The sequence below is a fragment of the Lactuca virosa genome, chromosome 2 (genome assembly GCF_052849685.1).
Source record: "Lactuca virosa cultivar CGN04683 chromosome 2, Lactuca_virosa_CGN04683_v6, whole genome shotgun sequence".
Classification (NCBI taxonomy): domain Eukaryota; kingdom Viridiplantae; phylum Streptophyta; class Magnoliopsida; order Asterales; family Asteraceae; genus Lactuca; species Lactuca virosa.
In genome coordinates, this window is record NC_136427.1 from 19,858,262 (window position 1) to 19,874,149 (window position 15,888).

Below are 15,888 nucleotides of genomic sequence, written 5' to 3' on the forward strand. Positions count from 1 at the left end.
GTTGTTGAGGTCGAGACAGTATTCTGCTTCTTGCATTGCCAAGACACCAGCCTATCTCCGAGAAATTGACATCCGCCTGAAGTCGATTTCCTGTCAAGCTCGCAGCCTCCGTAATTGCTGTTCATGTCGATAATATAGGCATTCCCATCCCGCTTTGATTTTACGAGAATCCACTCCTCCGGAATGACAATGCCCGGCTTTAAGATTAGACATTCTTTATCGGTGAAGTGTATCGAGTAACCCTTGTCACAGATTTGAGAAACGCTCAGCAGACTGTGCTTCAGCTCAGGAGCATAGTTGACATTCTCAAAACTGAGCACTCCGTTGGTCACCGTTCCTTTCTGCGTTATCTTTCTGCCTTATCCGCCCGCAAAGGAGACATATCCCCCATTAAATGTCTGAATGTCGTGCAGTTGGGAGATATCTCCTGTCATGTGTCGGGAGCAGCCGCTGTCGACATACCAGGGTCTGACGACATTCATCCGCAACTGTCCCTGCACAATGAGCGGAATTATTTAGATTTAAGGACCCAGGTCATCACAGTCTTGGGTTGACCCTTCACAGATTTTTCCTTTGATTTCTCTTTTTCAATAGGTACAGAGGATGATGATGACTGATCAGATTTTAATTTTGGCACCCATTGAAAATTAGGTTTTGAAACATTTTTCGTTTGAGTTTGCTTCGAGTCGGTGGATTTTCTACTCGAAGAGTTTGAAGATCCAGACCTACTCTTTGACGAAATCGACTTTGGCTTAGCTTGGGTCGATTTTGGCAAACTGTTTGTGAATTTATTAAAAACCTGTTTGTTCTTTCGAAAACCTGCCATTTTCTTGTTTTGATTTGTTTTCCATTCATCATCTCGAGAGCGAGTTCTGGAGGATTTTCTAATTAAAGATCGTCCTCTAGACTCATTCTCTCCCCTTTTTGACATGTGATGCACAAACATCCAGTTTAAACAATTTCTGGCAATATGACCAGCAGTACCACAATTGAAGCAAATTTGTTTATTATCATTGGAGTGGGTACTGCTCTTGTCAGATTTCTGGTTTTTATTATCTTTTCTAGCATTTTCACATTTGCAAGAACAAGCACTAGATTGTGTAGCAAACGTGGAAGATGTAGAAGCATTCAAATCAGATTTAGCAACTTTATCAGAAACAACACCATTATTTTCAAAATTATCAGTCTGAAACAACACACCACCAGAAACAAAAACATTAGTGTTTGAATTTAACACAGATTCATCACAAAATTCAACACCAAATTTAGACACAGAATTATTCGACTCAGACTTTTCAGCTTCTTGCTCCCCTGAACTACTGAGATATCTGCACTTGAGGTAGAAATGTTAGTATCCAAAATTTTATAATTAGACCGTGTTGCTTGTTCAGAAGCTGATTTCCCACAAACTAAGAAAGGTTCTCTATCAATCTCTTCTTGAGATAGAGTAATGACAGTATAATTATGATTGAATGGAGGAGAGACACTCTCAAAACCTAATCCCACTTTCTTTTGGTTTCCACATGTAATGTCCTTCCACTGCATCTGTCCCTCTATCATTTTTGCAACTACTTCACTTGATCCATCGAATTTGTTAAAAATAAATTCAGCATTTTCAAGACGATTTTTCAATGAGTCAAGTTCAGCGGTCACAACAGCAAATTTTCTTTTGAGATGATCATAGTTCTCGCATTTGTTGCTGTAATCCTCTTGCAGTTTCTTAAAGTCCTTTGTTTTATTCTCTAATTGCGTCTTTAAAGGCTTTTGATTTTTCCTAAGAGTGTATCCCTCATATTTAAGGTCCTCGTTCTCTCTCTTGATTAATTCAATTTGTTCACGTAAGAATTTAACAGTCTTAATGCAAGATTGAGAGCAACCAAATTCACTGACCTCGGGTTTGACAGGCTCAGGAGTAGTTTGCACCATGAACGCAAACTGAAGATTCATCATCTCTTGTTCTGGGTCTCTCTCTGCTTCTTCCTCCACACAATTCTTGATTTGAGCAAGATGCGCATTTTCAGGTCCTGAAATATTCAGAGCCTGAATTTGATCTTCGCAATCAAAGGATTGGGCCACCATCGCCAAGTTAGCAGTCTGATTGCTTGAAGAAGATCCCTTGTTGACATAGGTCACCGGCACCATGGTTCGCTCAGAATTCTCTCTTCGATCTGGATTTGGACATTCTCGAGTAAAGTGTCCAGGTTCATGGCAATTATAACACCTCAGCTTTCCTTTGTTGAACCCTACTTTCTTGTCAGAGTTCACATTCCAGTTATTCTTTCCAGTTTTCTTGGAGAATTGTTTTGCCCTAAAAACATCCATAGCCATTTGCCATGTGATATCCATCTCCTCCACATCCTCTGGATGGATCTGATCTAAGTCAGCAAATGATAATTATGGGGAAAGTTCTCCGGCCACAAAAGCATTGTAGCAGTTCACCAGACCAGTGGCGAGGGCCAGATTTTCTTCCTTTTCTTTCAAAGATGAAGCTTGAGAATTGATTCCATGAGATTGAATGGGTGCATTTGAGGATGAACCAACAATAGAACCAACTTGTTGAAGAGAGGTATGAGGTTGAGGAACTTGAATGTGTTGCATTGAAGGGATGACGTATGAGGTGGGCTGATGAGTCACATAGGGTTGAACTTGAGGAACATGAGAAACTGGAGGAGCTTGAGGAGTTGAGAAGCTTGAGAAAGCAGTGTTGTTGGTGGTTTGGATCCCAAGATTTGCTGTGGAGTATGAATTGACATGGTTAATCTCCCTTTGCTTATCATTGATATCACAAGCCTTAATGATCGCCATTGTTTCAGCCAAACTCAAACGGTTCAAATCTTTGGTCTTTTTAATCACTGAGACATTCATATCCCAAGATTTTGGCAGAGAGTTCAGCAGCTTCTTGTTGATCTCCGATCTTGTAACCATCACACCAGCAGAGCTCATTTCTATGGTAAGTGTGATAAACCTCTGCAACTGATTTTCAAGTGTTTCTCCCAAGACACAGTTAAACATATTGAACTTTTGTCGCAGCATGTCTTGGCGACTCTGTTTCATGTCTTCGTTGCCTTCATAGACTTCTATCAGTGCTTCCCATAAGGCCTTTGCTGATGTATACTCACGGAAACCTTGAGCGATTTCTGGAGATAATGTCATGGTAAGTGTAGCAAGAGCCTTTTCCTGCTCCTCGACTCTCTCGAAATCATCATCGGTGTAGTTCTCAACTTGCTTATCAATTATGGTTCCATCTTCCAATGTGGTTGTAATGCGGATTGGACCTCTAAGAATGTTTCGCCATATCTTGAAATCCTTCATTTTGATGTACTTTTCGATCCGATATTTCCATTCTGGAAATCCTTCCGCAGATAACAGTCGGGGAATTCGAGAAGTGGTTCCCATAATCGCATCTAATTCATGGTGAGCTGACATGCTTTGAGATTCCATTTTTTTTTTATTTTTGTTGTTTTTGTTTTTTTTTTAATTTTTTAATAAAAATTAACTTGAAAAAACAAATCAAAAGATCAAATAGAATGGGTTTTCGGTTGAGGAGTCTTAACCAAAAACGAGGAATTCGGTATGGTGAAGGGATTAGGTTGAAAGGAAAATAAGGTTTTCGGTTCTAAAGAGAGAGAAGGTTTTCGGTTTATGATGATAAGGGGGGTTTTCGGTTTCTGAAGATTCAAGAGATTTCGGTTGAAGAACAGTTTTCGGTTTCTGAAGATTGAACCGAAAACTAACAGTTTTCAATGAAAAACTTAGATTTTCGATCCTAAATTGATTTCCACACACTGAAACTTCAAACACAACCTTCAAACAAGATAGATCTGGACAGAAAACGATTGAATATATGTTTACGGTTGATGAAGATCAAACCGAAAACAATAATATTTCAATCGAAAAGCTGAAATCCAAGCAGATCTCGATTCCAAACGATGCAAATTGTGATCTGATCTTCAAAACTCGAGCAAACAATGAGCTTCTAGATACCAAAAACGTGAAGAACAAAGCTGTGAAAACCGAGAACTGAATAACAAGCTTGATTGACACCGGTTAGGCTCTGATACCAATTGTAAGGTCCTTGATGGAAGGATCTATACCAATGATCAATCAAGCAAATGAAAATAAAGAAGAAAATGAGTAGAAGATTGAATGAACTTGAGCTTGCATACGATTAACACATGGAACCGTCTGATACAACTCAATGGACCGAAAACTGTAATGAACAACTGTGGATCAACAACCCTGACAAATGACCTGACAAGAGCTATATATACTAACTGGACCGAAAACAGGTTTCGGTCAGGCAGACCGAATTCCTTGTTTTCGGTCACACTCTAACCGAGAACAATGCCTAGACCGAAAACGACAAACACACAAGAAAGACTCCAAATTACATTGTCAAATGCCCTAATTCATCTATACACGTAATGCCTAGCCCAAACCATATATATTGGCCCTTCATAATTAGTATTGATCAAGAATTAATTTGGAATTAATTATGTGATCAAAAGAGACTAATTAAATATATGGAGATTGATTTGGTAAATCGATGATTCTTATAGTGTGGGCCAATTGTTATTTAGGATGGGATAAACCAATATGGTAGTCCATGGACAGTCCATGGAAGTTTAACCCATGGAGCCTAAGTAATATGAAAGGTCATGGGCATTAGGGTTTGCATGGATGTAACCCTAGACTTTGCCACACTATAAAAAGACTCCCTTAGCACCCAAAATCGGCAACTAGAGTTCTTGGAGTTCATTAGAGTCGATTTTGGAGCTAGCAACATCTTTCTCAAGTTCTCCTTTGTCCTAGGTGTGTTGTGAACTGTTTGAGGCATCACACTTGGGGTTCTAAGTTCTTAAAGGCCAAATACAACAAGTTCTACAAGCTACATAAAGAGGTAAACTCCTAACTAGTATTTTATGTTGTTTATGTCAATTGTATGCTAGTTGTAGGCTTAATGATTTGGAAACAATATTGCATGTATAATTAGAGAAAACATAGATCCAAAGCATTTAGGGTTGTATGTGCACCATAGGATGTTGTAGTATACTAAAACCCAACAGAGGTGGCTCTTGGCACTTGCTTGTAAGACCAAGGGGTGGCCCCCAGCTTGGCAAGAAAAACCACGTGGCGGCCTATGGCATAATGGTAAGACTATGTTCGGCACATAGCATCTTTATTGATTATGATATATGTATGGCTCATGGTTATGTATGACAGTATGTGATTTACGTGCTTATATGCTAGACAATATTCGGTTACAAGAGAGCGAAAGGGTAGGCCAGCACCCAGATATGCTAGGCAGTATGTTGATATGTATGGTATGTGGTATTTGGGGAACTCATTAAGCTTCGTGCTTACGGTTTTCGGTTTTAGTTTCAGGTACTTCTTTTGCAAAAGGAAAGGAGCCGGCATGATCGCAACGCATCACACTATGTTTTCCGCACATGAGATCTTTGAGATTATACTCTGATATTGTTTCATTATGACATGTTTTGATTATTGACATACTGGTTTTGATATGGGATGACACCATGGATGTTTTTATACTATTGGTTTTATAATAACTTAATTAAAAATGAAATTTTTGGTCTTGAATTTTGGGATGTTACAATAATGCTAGACTATTAATTGTTATCTCCCTCGTTCACGGTGCCCATTATGTGAATGTTGACTTACAAAGAGAGTATCCAATGTCTATCCTTTTTCCACTTTGCCCATTATGTGAATGTTGACTTACAAAGAGAGTATCCAATGTCTATCCTTTTTCCACTTTGTCATAGTCATATATCATAACTAGGCCGGTCCTGAGGGTTCCTCAAATGCCCTGGACGAGTCAGAAAAAATGGTCATTATCGCTATTATAAGTTTTTTTATTTTTAATAATAATAATAATAATAATAATAATAATAATAATAATAAAGTCCTGTACAACTGTCCACTTTGATCATTCCTCAACACCCCCCATGATCAAAACATTATGTTGGATTGCAAATCATATAAGTATAATGCTAAACTGAATGCATACATTCCACCAAATGCACTGTACATTAATGTTAATATGCAATCAGCTATCCGATGAATAATATAAATAAATTTTAATTTTTTTAACATGACTATATCAATTTTTTTGAGAGTAAGGGGCGTATCAATCCTCCAAAATATTATTCAATATTAATTATAATTTAAATTTTTTATTTTAGTCAATTTTATTTATATAAATGTTACACTTTATATAAAAGGGTGTAAAACTAAATTTTTCTAAAAATTAAAATGTTGGAATAAAAAATGCACGCTAGCTGAAAGGAGATTTCAATAAAATATCGGACTCCAATTAGTCAAAATAAATATCAAATATAAAAGTAAAAAGTTAATTATTAATGAATTAATAAAGAAAAATAAAACCAAAAAGTAGACTAATGTCATAGGTCAAATACTTGGCACCTTGACACATAAGCATTTTAAATGTCACATTATTTTTCTCCTTTTAACACCCACATTTAACATTTTGTAAGGAGTGATAGCATTCTTAGCACTCAATTTTTTGTATTTTCTTTTTTCTAATTTAATTTAATTACTATATTTTAATAAATATGTTTTTTGTATTTACTTTTTTGTAATTTAATTTAATTACTTTATTTTAATAAACAAATATTTTTTATTTAATATTATATATATATATATATATATATATATATATATATATATATATATATATATATATATTATTGAGTGTTTGGAGGTGGAAGGTGTAGTGATGGAAGGTTTGAAGATTTTTTTTTTGTTGGCACTTGAGTTTTTCTTTGTTTGAGATGAAAACATGATTCCTTGGGAGTGGTAACACTCCTAGCATTTCATTTTTTTTCTTTTTCAAATTTAATTAATTATATTTTTTTAATACACAAACATTTAATATTACAAAAATTCTATTTTTTAAATACAAACACTTATTATTTAAATAAAAAATGTTACACTAATTTAAAACATAATACTAAATAAGAAGGTTTCTGTTTTTGGACAAAAAATACCAAATTGCTTAAACTATGGGATAGAAAATACTAAACTACCGAAACTTTGGGGACCAAATATGTAAATTTTTTATCTTCTTCCCCAATTCTCTTCCCCAATACCCAATACCGGGTTTAAACGCAGCAAGTTTTAACGCAACAAGTTCTAGCAACAAAAATTGAAGCTTCGACACCTTTCATTTTCCAAGAACGGAGGGATTTTTTTTATGAATTTGCTAAGATTTGAAATGGGATCACCAATCACTGCAAGCCAAATTCTCTCTCTCCTCTCGCTATACTCCTAGCGACTCACCGGTAGCGAGCTCCATAGCGTGCGCTAGGGGCCGGTGTGTAGCGTGCTTAGCGAGCTCCTGGCGAGCGTTCTTAGCGGCCGACTCCTTTCAGCCTTATATGGTGCAAATAACACCCCAAAAACGGTTGAGAATCATAAGGTATTCATATGATGAGTTTTAAAAAAAAAAAAAAAACCTTTTTCTAACTGAAATCTGACCGTTGAGGGACCAACCCGTGAGATGAAGACTGCTTCCGGTCCGATGGAAATAGAAAATTGTTCCGGCTTGTGATATCCGGTTCAGGACTAATTTGGTCTTTTATTAATTGTCTTGATAAAAAAGCCCCATTCATCAAACCGGCCCATTAATACAGAAAAGACCGGCCCATTATAGAAAAAGACAAAAAAGTACAAATAAACAAGCAACCGGTTCAACGGTTTCGATCAGAGTTTAGGGCAAGCGTTGGAAACAGCTGCTATAAATACTCCAAACCGCACACAAAGACGGTTTAGGGCTTAAACAGACAAAATTGAAGCCATAGAAGAGGGCTATTCCTTCACTGTCTTATCTTATTCAATCCAATAAAGGTACAACCTTTGAAAATTTTTATGTCTATTTGCAAGTTATTCACTCGAATTCGTAAGTATTTTGCGTTAATTTGCCCATTTTACGACGGTTTTACTATTTTGTCGAAGATGTACTCTGTAATCTTACATGCATAAAAAGTTCATAATCAGACTAATTTACTATCGATTTGAAGGAATGATAAGTGGTTATGTTTTCCTTTTTGGTTCGAGTCTTATACTCCCTTTTCGGCGACATTAGTGTTTGTTGTTCGAATTTGTACTTTTTGTTATTACACTGGCTGATCCTTATCTTCCAATAAAGGTAGGGTCTTTTTTGTTTCTACGTAAGTTATTTGACTCCAATTCATATGTATATTGCTGTTTGTTGTTTTGCATTAATGTGTTTCCGTGTGATTGTTTCAGTGATACTCTTATAAACTTGAATGATGAAGTTTTTACTATTTATGAGGATGCATGTAATCTTACATACATAAAAGTTTCCAAATTGTACAAGTTTTCCATCGATTGTAAGAAAGAAATCATGGTCCCCATTTTTTCTTCGTTTTGGTTTTAGTCATCAGGCTCCCTTTTGGGTGACATTTCCCCATATCCAATAGTTACTTGCTGTTTCTGTGGTTTGAATTTATATCTGCTATCTCACTTTCTTATGATCTTATCCTAATCTTCCAATAAAGGTAGCCCCTTTTCGTTTATGTCTAAGTTATTTGACTCCAATTCAAATGTATTTTGCGCCAAATGCCATTTTTTATAATTGAATTGTTGGTTTTGTACTTTGGTTTTGATTTTTTCATGTCTTTGTGTTTTGGAGCGATTATTTAATAAAATTGGAGTTTTTACTATTTTTGATGACACATTGTGTAATCTTACATGCATAAAGAGTTCCTAACTATACAAGAAACAATGAACCATTTTGCTCATTTTTGGTTTGAGTTATCAGGTTTTGCTTCTTTTTTTTTGTGACATTCTCCCAATAATCAACTATCTTTTCTTTTTTCCTTCAATTTTATGTTTGAATTATATATTTTTAAAGATGGATCGATATCATAAAGTGGAAAAGCCAAGAGCAGAGCAACCAATTGATGAGAATGAGATCCGAATTACAAGCCAAGGAAGAATGCGTAACTATATCACATATGCCATGGGTTTGCTTCAGGTATATTATATATGATTATATATATATATATATATATATATATATATATATATATATACATATATATATATATATATATATATATTTCTATGAATACTCAGTTTCCATAAATAATTTGAGTCTTTCTACACTTTGGTAGGAAAAAGGGTCATCAGAAATTGTGTTTAAAGCAATGGGCAGAGCAATAAACAAAACTGTTACAATTGTGGAATTGATAAAGGTACATTGTAATGACAAGGGCATTTTCGTCATTTTGCTATACACAAAACTGAAGTCTTCTTTGTGTTGCAGAGAAGAATTGTAGGTCTTCATCAAATTACATCCATTGGATCCACAGATATAGTCGATACATGGGAACCTTTAGAGGAAGGCTTACTCCCGTAAGTTAATCTTTTTAAAAAAATCAATATTTAAAAATTTTATGAATTAAAAATATGTTTTATAATTTATATTTTTATACAAATTTTATGTTCATACAGTCTAGAAACCACAAGACATGTTTCAATGATAACTGTAACTCTCTCTATGAAGGAGCTCAATACATCATCTATTGGGTGAGTTTTAGCTTTTAAAAATTGTTTCTTGTAATGTATTATTTTACTTTAAAAAATATAATGTCATTAATAAAAATTATTTTAAAAAGTACAATTCTCTATAATTGGTGGATTCAATTGTCAGGTATCAGCCTCCATTGCCAGCTGATCAGGTGAAAGTGGGACCCGAATTTGAGTATGAAGGAGGTATGAAAAAATCATCCAAATAGAAAGTAATTTTTATTGTTATAATTAGGTAGATTTTTTTTTTTTAAAAGTATATAATGCACAATTAAATAAAAGTAGGGCATTATTGGTATTTCTTGCATTTATCATTTGAACCCAATGTTGACAGTCTTTTTGTTATGTAGAGGGCTCACCAACTACAAGGGGGAGGGGTCGTGGTGGAAGGGGAAGGGGTAGGGGAAGGTCCAGGGGCATTTCTGGTATTATCTAATTTCCAAAAAAAAAAATCAATTAAAAAACTAGTTTTGGTTTATAATTGTTTACAACAAATGTTTGAATACAGAAAAACACAACATACTTTCATCTATTTAGCCACTTAACTACTTTTTATCGGGATTAAATTTTTCTTTAACTTTTTTTAAAATTTATAATTTTTTTTTAATTAATAATGATTGTTATATAATTAATGATAGGGAATGGGTATGGACAAGGGGGGGAGTATGATGATGGAGGGTGGGATGGGCCCCGTGATTTCCCAAGGGGGAGAGGGGGTAGAGGAAGAGGACGAAGTTTCAGAGGTCGTGGAAGGGGAAATTACAATAATGCCCCTGCTTATGTGGATGATCATTATGATGGAGGATTTAATCAAGAACCACCCATGCAAGGCAGAGGTACTTCTGATTTCTCACATCTTAGGATTTATTTACAAAAACAATATAAGATTTTTTTAGCTTCTTTTTTAAAAAAAAAAATCAAGTTTATTATAACATAATGAGCTTTGAATAAATATTGAAGGACGTGGACGTGGGAGGGGACCACGTGGCAGGGGACGTGGGTTTAGATCAAATGGGCTGATCCAGTCAGCAGCTACAGTGACAGCTGGAGGTGCATAAAAACATAAAAGGCTTGGTTTCTTTGGTGTGGTTTATTATCTATTATGATGATGATGATGATGATGATGATGATGATGCTGATGATGATGATGATGTTTTGTATTGTTTGTTGATTTCGTTAAAGCTAATTAGGACAGGAGGACCCACTCAGTTTGTAATAGTTTTAGACAAATTTTTAGTAGCTTTTTAAACCTTCATGCCAGCCATTTTTATAGTGAGCTTGAGCTTATATTTTTTATTTGTAATTTTTTTTTTTGTAGAATTTGTAGGTTTATAAAATACTTGTTTAACAAGACTTTTATTACACTTCACCAAGCAAAATGTAAACTCTGCTTTTCCTTTTTTTTCCTTTTTTTATATATATATTTTTTAATTTCATCGTAGTTCGAGACCAGTGTTAGTGTTTGAATTTGATGTAAACTTGATTATTACAAATTAGCTTTGCATTTAATCTTTTCTTTATTTTCTGCTAATAGCCTGAGTTGCATCTATTTCTCTTATATTCAAATGTAAATTGATCATCAATAAGAATATTCATAGGCATAAATCTGCACTGAGAGCATAAATCTTGTACAAATTTTTCTTTTTAGATAAATCTGCACTGAGAGCATCTTCTTTGTTGCTAATTTCTTCTAGATTGAAAATACAAAGCTTTCCACTAAGGTGTTTCAAACGCCCGAGCTCTTCAATTTGATGCCCCTTCTCTTTACGCACACCAAAGGAAGGCAGTGTTCGAAGAGAAGTCAATTGTCCCACATTATGAATGGGAATGTTTTCTCGAAATTCAAAATCTCGTAGGCTTATCAAATTTCTCATGTCGTTTGGCAACTCCTTGAGACGATAGCAACCACAGAGCTTCAGAGTTTGCAAATGATAAAGTTTACATAGAGATTTTGGAAGAACGTTGATTTGGGTATTTGACAAATCAAGAAATCTGAGATGCACCAACTCTCCAATTGAATCGTCTATCTTCGTTAGTTTACATCCATTGAATTTTAGGATTCGTAGGCACTTCAAATGTTGGAATGAAATGGTGCTCTCGACTTCACCCTTGAAGAACAATGTATGGAAAGTTCTAGCTGTAGTATCCTCTTTGAAGACCATAGAAATCAACTTTTTAAAAGAAATGTTGATTCGAATATTATCTTCGCTATATTTGTTCACTATGAGATGTTTAACCTGAGGAATACGTACAATATCATCGCTTTTCGGACTCACTAGACATAAACTTTCATGTTTGGAAAGTGATAAAGCAAGATCATGCATACTGCAACTAGTGATGTAACCATACTCATCCCTTTTAACATCTTGGAATAATGAATTGCTTACCAAAATCTGGAAAATTTCATTTCCCACGTCCTCCATTTCCTTGTTTCTTGTCTCATCTGCTTTAACAAACCCTAAAGCCATCCAAAGTTGGATCAATTCTTCCCTTTTTATAACTTTGTCCTTTTGAAAGATGGAACAACATGCAAAGCATTGCTTGACAGTATAATTAGGCAAATTATCAAAGCTTAGTTTCAAACTATTTTGAACTCTATCCCCAGCTGCTTCTAGATCCCAAACCTTGCTATCTTTGATGGACAACCACTTCTCTTTGTTATTATAATTTCGCAGCATGCCTCCTATTACATTTACTAGCAATGGGAAACCATGACACTTTTTCACAATCTCACGTCCTATCTCCTCCAATTCTGGCAATGGTGATTGTCCTACCACAAAAGCTCTTTCTTTAAAGATGGACCAACAATGATCATCAGAAAGACTTTGCAAAACACGGGAATCCTCACACATAGCCATGGTTCCAATTTCAAGAATCCGAGTAGTGACAAGAATGCCACTTCCACTCTTTGGGTTTACTTTTAACATACAACTCCTAAAATCATCCCAATGTGCCCTTTCTTCGTCCCAAATATCATCCAGGACTAGCAAATATCTTTTCGATCCCAAATACTTTTGAAGATTTGTAATCAAATTGACTCTAGTTTGTGACTTACATTCCTCTCCAGAAAGAGATTCAAGGATCTTTGCAAGAAGTGTGTTGATAACAACCTTAACTGACACACACAACCAAGCTCGAACATCAAAATGCTGCTCGATTTTTGTATTATTGTAGATTGACTTAGCCAAACTTGTTTTTCCAATCCCGCCCATTCCAACAATAGGAACAATGGTGAGTCTTTCTTCTTTTCTTGGTTGGGTTAAAAGTTGTATGATATGTAGTTCATCATCCTCCCTCCCAACAACTTGGAATTCGTCTAAATATGGATCAGTCTCCCGATAGAGAGTATCTGGAACATAGGTAAACTGTTCGTTTTGTAGCCCTAGAAGGTTTGCTTGCTTATTGATCTGTAACAACTTCTTGCTGATGTTTTCGATTTTATGACTAATTTCTCTACGAAATGAAAGCTTTTTCAAGCTTGGGAGGGACAGTACCTTTCTTGCGATTCGATCTGTTTTCTTTATCTCACTTCTCAACATTTCGTAATGAACCTCATCCAACACATCATCAGCTTCACCAACTACTTGTTTTAGGTGTTTCAGCCATACAATCACAGCCTCTGTTCCTTTTTGTCTCTCAGCATCGCGCAACTTGGCACAAATTAGGTCTACGGTTTGGTGAAGGGTGTCCAACTTCTTTTTGTAACCCAAAGCAAGGGAGATCTCGTTGGCAGCTACTAACACCACCTTTGTTAGTATACCTTCGGCGGCCATAACTAAAGCTTCAGCCATTTTTACTGTTGAGAACAAGAGAGGAATTTGATGTGAGTGAGACCAATAATGCAATTCGATAGCCTCCCATAAAGTCATGGATATGAATGGTGATAAGAGAATGGGCCCAAACAGGTATCGATGTTAATGCTCGTTTAGTGGTTTATGATTTTGATTTGTTAATTTGATCGTAAGGGTTCCGGATTCTAAATGCACAACAATTAATTTAACGTAAGGGAGCTGATAATTACAGGGATACATCCACTGATTTTTAAAAGAAAATGACAATTATACCCCTGGTTCTATTTGGAGTTTAATTGATTATTCAAAAACATATTTTTAGTAAAACCATTATACCAAAAGAGAAACGGGGTTACCTGGAATACATCCCGTCCTCCGCCATCATCACTTTCACCTTAATCTGCTCTGAACGTAATCAGCGTTGCGTGTCCTCTGCTTGAAACCATTATGCCTTTGATCCTGTTGAAATTTGATTCAAATCGAAAATACAATAAAGAGAAAACCACCATGCATAAATCCGAAGGAATTCATTTTGCAAGTGAAGAATGAAAGAAATTCTTCAGCGACATTCCCACATTTATCCCATTGCACCACTCACCAACGGCTTAAATCGGCTTGCTTGGTATGTTGAGAGGACAAATTAAGCAAGTAGGACAGATCATGAGTTCATGGGCATCACACGTGACGGTGCTGAATCACCCATCTACCGGCACATATTTGTCTCATTGTAGGTGGAACTCTACATTGGTGAGCATTAAACACGGTGATCTGATGATTGGGTGGCTGCTATATACGAAGCAGAGGATAAATGTGACAGTATTAAGCAATGAGATAGGGGTGGCAGTGAAGTTGTTGGTGGCGGGGAAAAGAGGAGAGAAGGTGGTGGTGGTGGTGGTGGTGTGGAGATATTGAGGAAGAAGATATAGTAGGTGGTGAACGTTATTATGGAAGATGGGGAGGAGGGGTTATTTTAAAAAAGTACAATGTCTATAATGCACAATTAAATAAAATTAGGTTATTTCTTGCATTTATCATTTGAACCAAATATTGACAGTTTTTTTGTTATGCAGAGGGGTCGCCAACTACAAGGGGCAGGGGTCGTGGTGGAAAGGGAAGGGGTAGGGGAAGGTCCAGGGCATTTCTGGTATTATCTAATTTCCAAAAAAAATCAATTCAAAAACTATTTTTGGTTTATAACAAGTGTTTGAATACAGAAAAACACAACATACTTTCATCTATTTAGCCACTTAACTACTTTTTATCGGGATTAATTTTTTCTTAACTATTTTTAAAATTTATTATTTTTTTTTAATTAATAATAATTGTTATATAATTAATTATAGGGAATGGGTATGGGCAAGGGGGGGGTATGATGATGGGGGTGGGATTTCCCAAGGGGCAGAGGAAGAGGACGAAGTTTCAGAGGTCGTGGAAGGGGAAATTACAATAATGCCCCTGCTTATGTGGATGATCATTATGATGGAGGATTTAATCAAGAACCACCCATGCAAGGCAGACGTATTTCTAATTTCTCACATCTTAGGATTTATTTACAAAAACAATATAAGATTTTTTTAGCTATTTAAAAAAAAATTATTATAACATAATGAGCTTTTGAATAAATATTGAAGGATGTGGACGTGGGAGGGGACCACGTGGCAGGGGACGTGGGTTTAGATCAAATGGGCCGATCCGGTCAGCAACAACAGTGACAGCTGGAGGTGCATAAACATGAAAGGCTTGGTTTCTTTGGTGTGGTTTATTATCTATTATGATGATGATGATGATGATGATGTTTTGTATTGTTTGTTGATTTTGTTAAAGCTAATTAGGACAGGAGGACACAAATCAGTTTGTAATAGTTTTAGACTAATTTTTAGTAGCTTTTTAAACCTTCATGCCAGCCATTTTTATAGTGAGCTTGAGCTTATGTTTTTTATTTGTAATTTTTCTTTTTTGTAGAATTTGTAGGTTTATAATTGATATTGCTTATTAAAACAACTAATGTTTCTTGTGGAAAAAACAAGGGATATTGAACTTATAAGGGTTATATAGTTTGGGTTTTGTTCATTTAGTTTTTTAAGTTATTTTTTTCCATATATTACCGTAATACCATTGAAATTGTTTGCACTGTTCAACATTATATTATTATATGACCGGTTGGTGAGTTCCATATTCACAAAAATCGAATCCTTAATCAAAATTAGCAATTTTATTTCGAGTGATTGTTAGAGCAAAACTGCATCATAATAAATCCAATGCTCAACAAAGTTAAATCTTTAATTTTTTTTTTAAATGGCAAATCTAATATAATCTTTAATTTAATTAGAAATTTTCATGGACATGGGTATTTGAACCCATGATTATGAGTTCCATAATCAGTAAAAGTGGATCTTCAGATTGAATTAGAAGTTTTTTGAGATCTTAATGAACAAAATGAATCTATAGTAATAGCACCCATGGGTGGTCTGGATTTCTAGCTAAGCATAAAGGACCAAAA

At 35.4% G+C, this 15,888-nt stretch overlaps 2 protein-coding genes across 2 annotated transcripts; one reads left to right on the forward strand and one right to left on the reverse strand.

The window, feature by feature from the left end:
- Positions 1 to 7,745: 7,745 nt before the first annotated feature.
- On the forward strand, positions 7,746 to 11,038 carry LOC145158945 (uncharacterized). Its single transcript, XM_079077808.1, has 9 exons — positions 7,746 to 7,890; positions 8,921 to 9,043; positions 9,183 to 9,263; positions 9,335 to 9,423; positions 9,523 to 9,597; positions 9,722 to 9,783; positions 9,948 to 10,022; positions 10,236 to 10,433; positions 10,558 to 11,038. Exons 2-9 carry the CDS (start codon positions 8,921 to 8,923, stop codon positions 10,653 to 10,655), a joined length of 801 nt encoding a protein of 266 aa, XP_078933934.1. The 5' UTR covers positions 7,746 to 7,890; the 3' UTR covers positions 10,656 to 11,038.
- A 95-nt stretch (positions 11,039 to 11,133) lies between these two features.
- Positions 11,134 to 13,501, reverse strand: LOC145158944 (putative disease resistance protein RGA3). Its single transcript, XM_079077807.1, has one exon. The coding sequence runs from the start codon at positions 13,464 to 13,466 to the stop codon at positions 11,190 to 11,192; it is 2,277 nt and encodes a 758-aa protein (XP_078933933.1). The 5' UTR covers positions 13,467 to 13,501; the 3' UTR covers positions 11,134 to 11,189.
- Between the last annotated feature and the right edge of the window lie 2,387 nt (positions 13,502 to 15,888).

Bases quoted from the DNA above. Each gene is read 5' to 3' on its own strand.
- LOC145158945 (XM_079077808.1), top strand. From the start codon at position 8,921: ATGGATCGATATCATAAAGTGGAAAAGCCAAGAGCAGAGCAACCAATT. The intron at 9,598-9,721 runs GTGAGTTTTAGC...TTCAATTGTCAG, and splicing joins CTCAATACATCATCTATTGG to GTATCAGCCTCCATTGCCAG. The intron at 9,784-9,947 runs GTATGAAAAAAT...TTTGTTATGTAG, and splicing joins CGAATTTGAGTATGAAGGAG to AGGGCTCACCAACTACAAGG.
- LOC145158944 (XM_079077807.1), bottom strand. From the start codon at position 13,466: ATGACTTTATGGGAGGCTATCGAATTGCATTATTGGTCTCACTCACAT.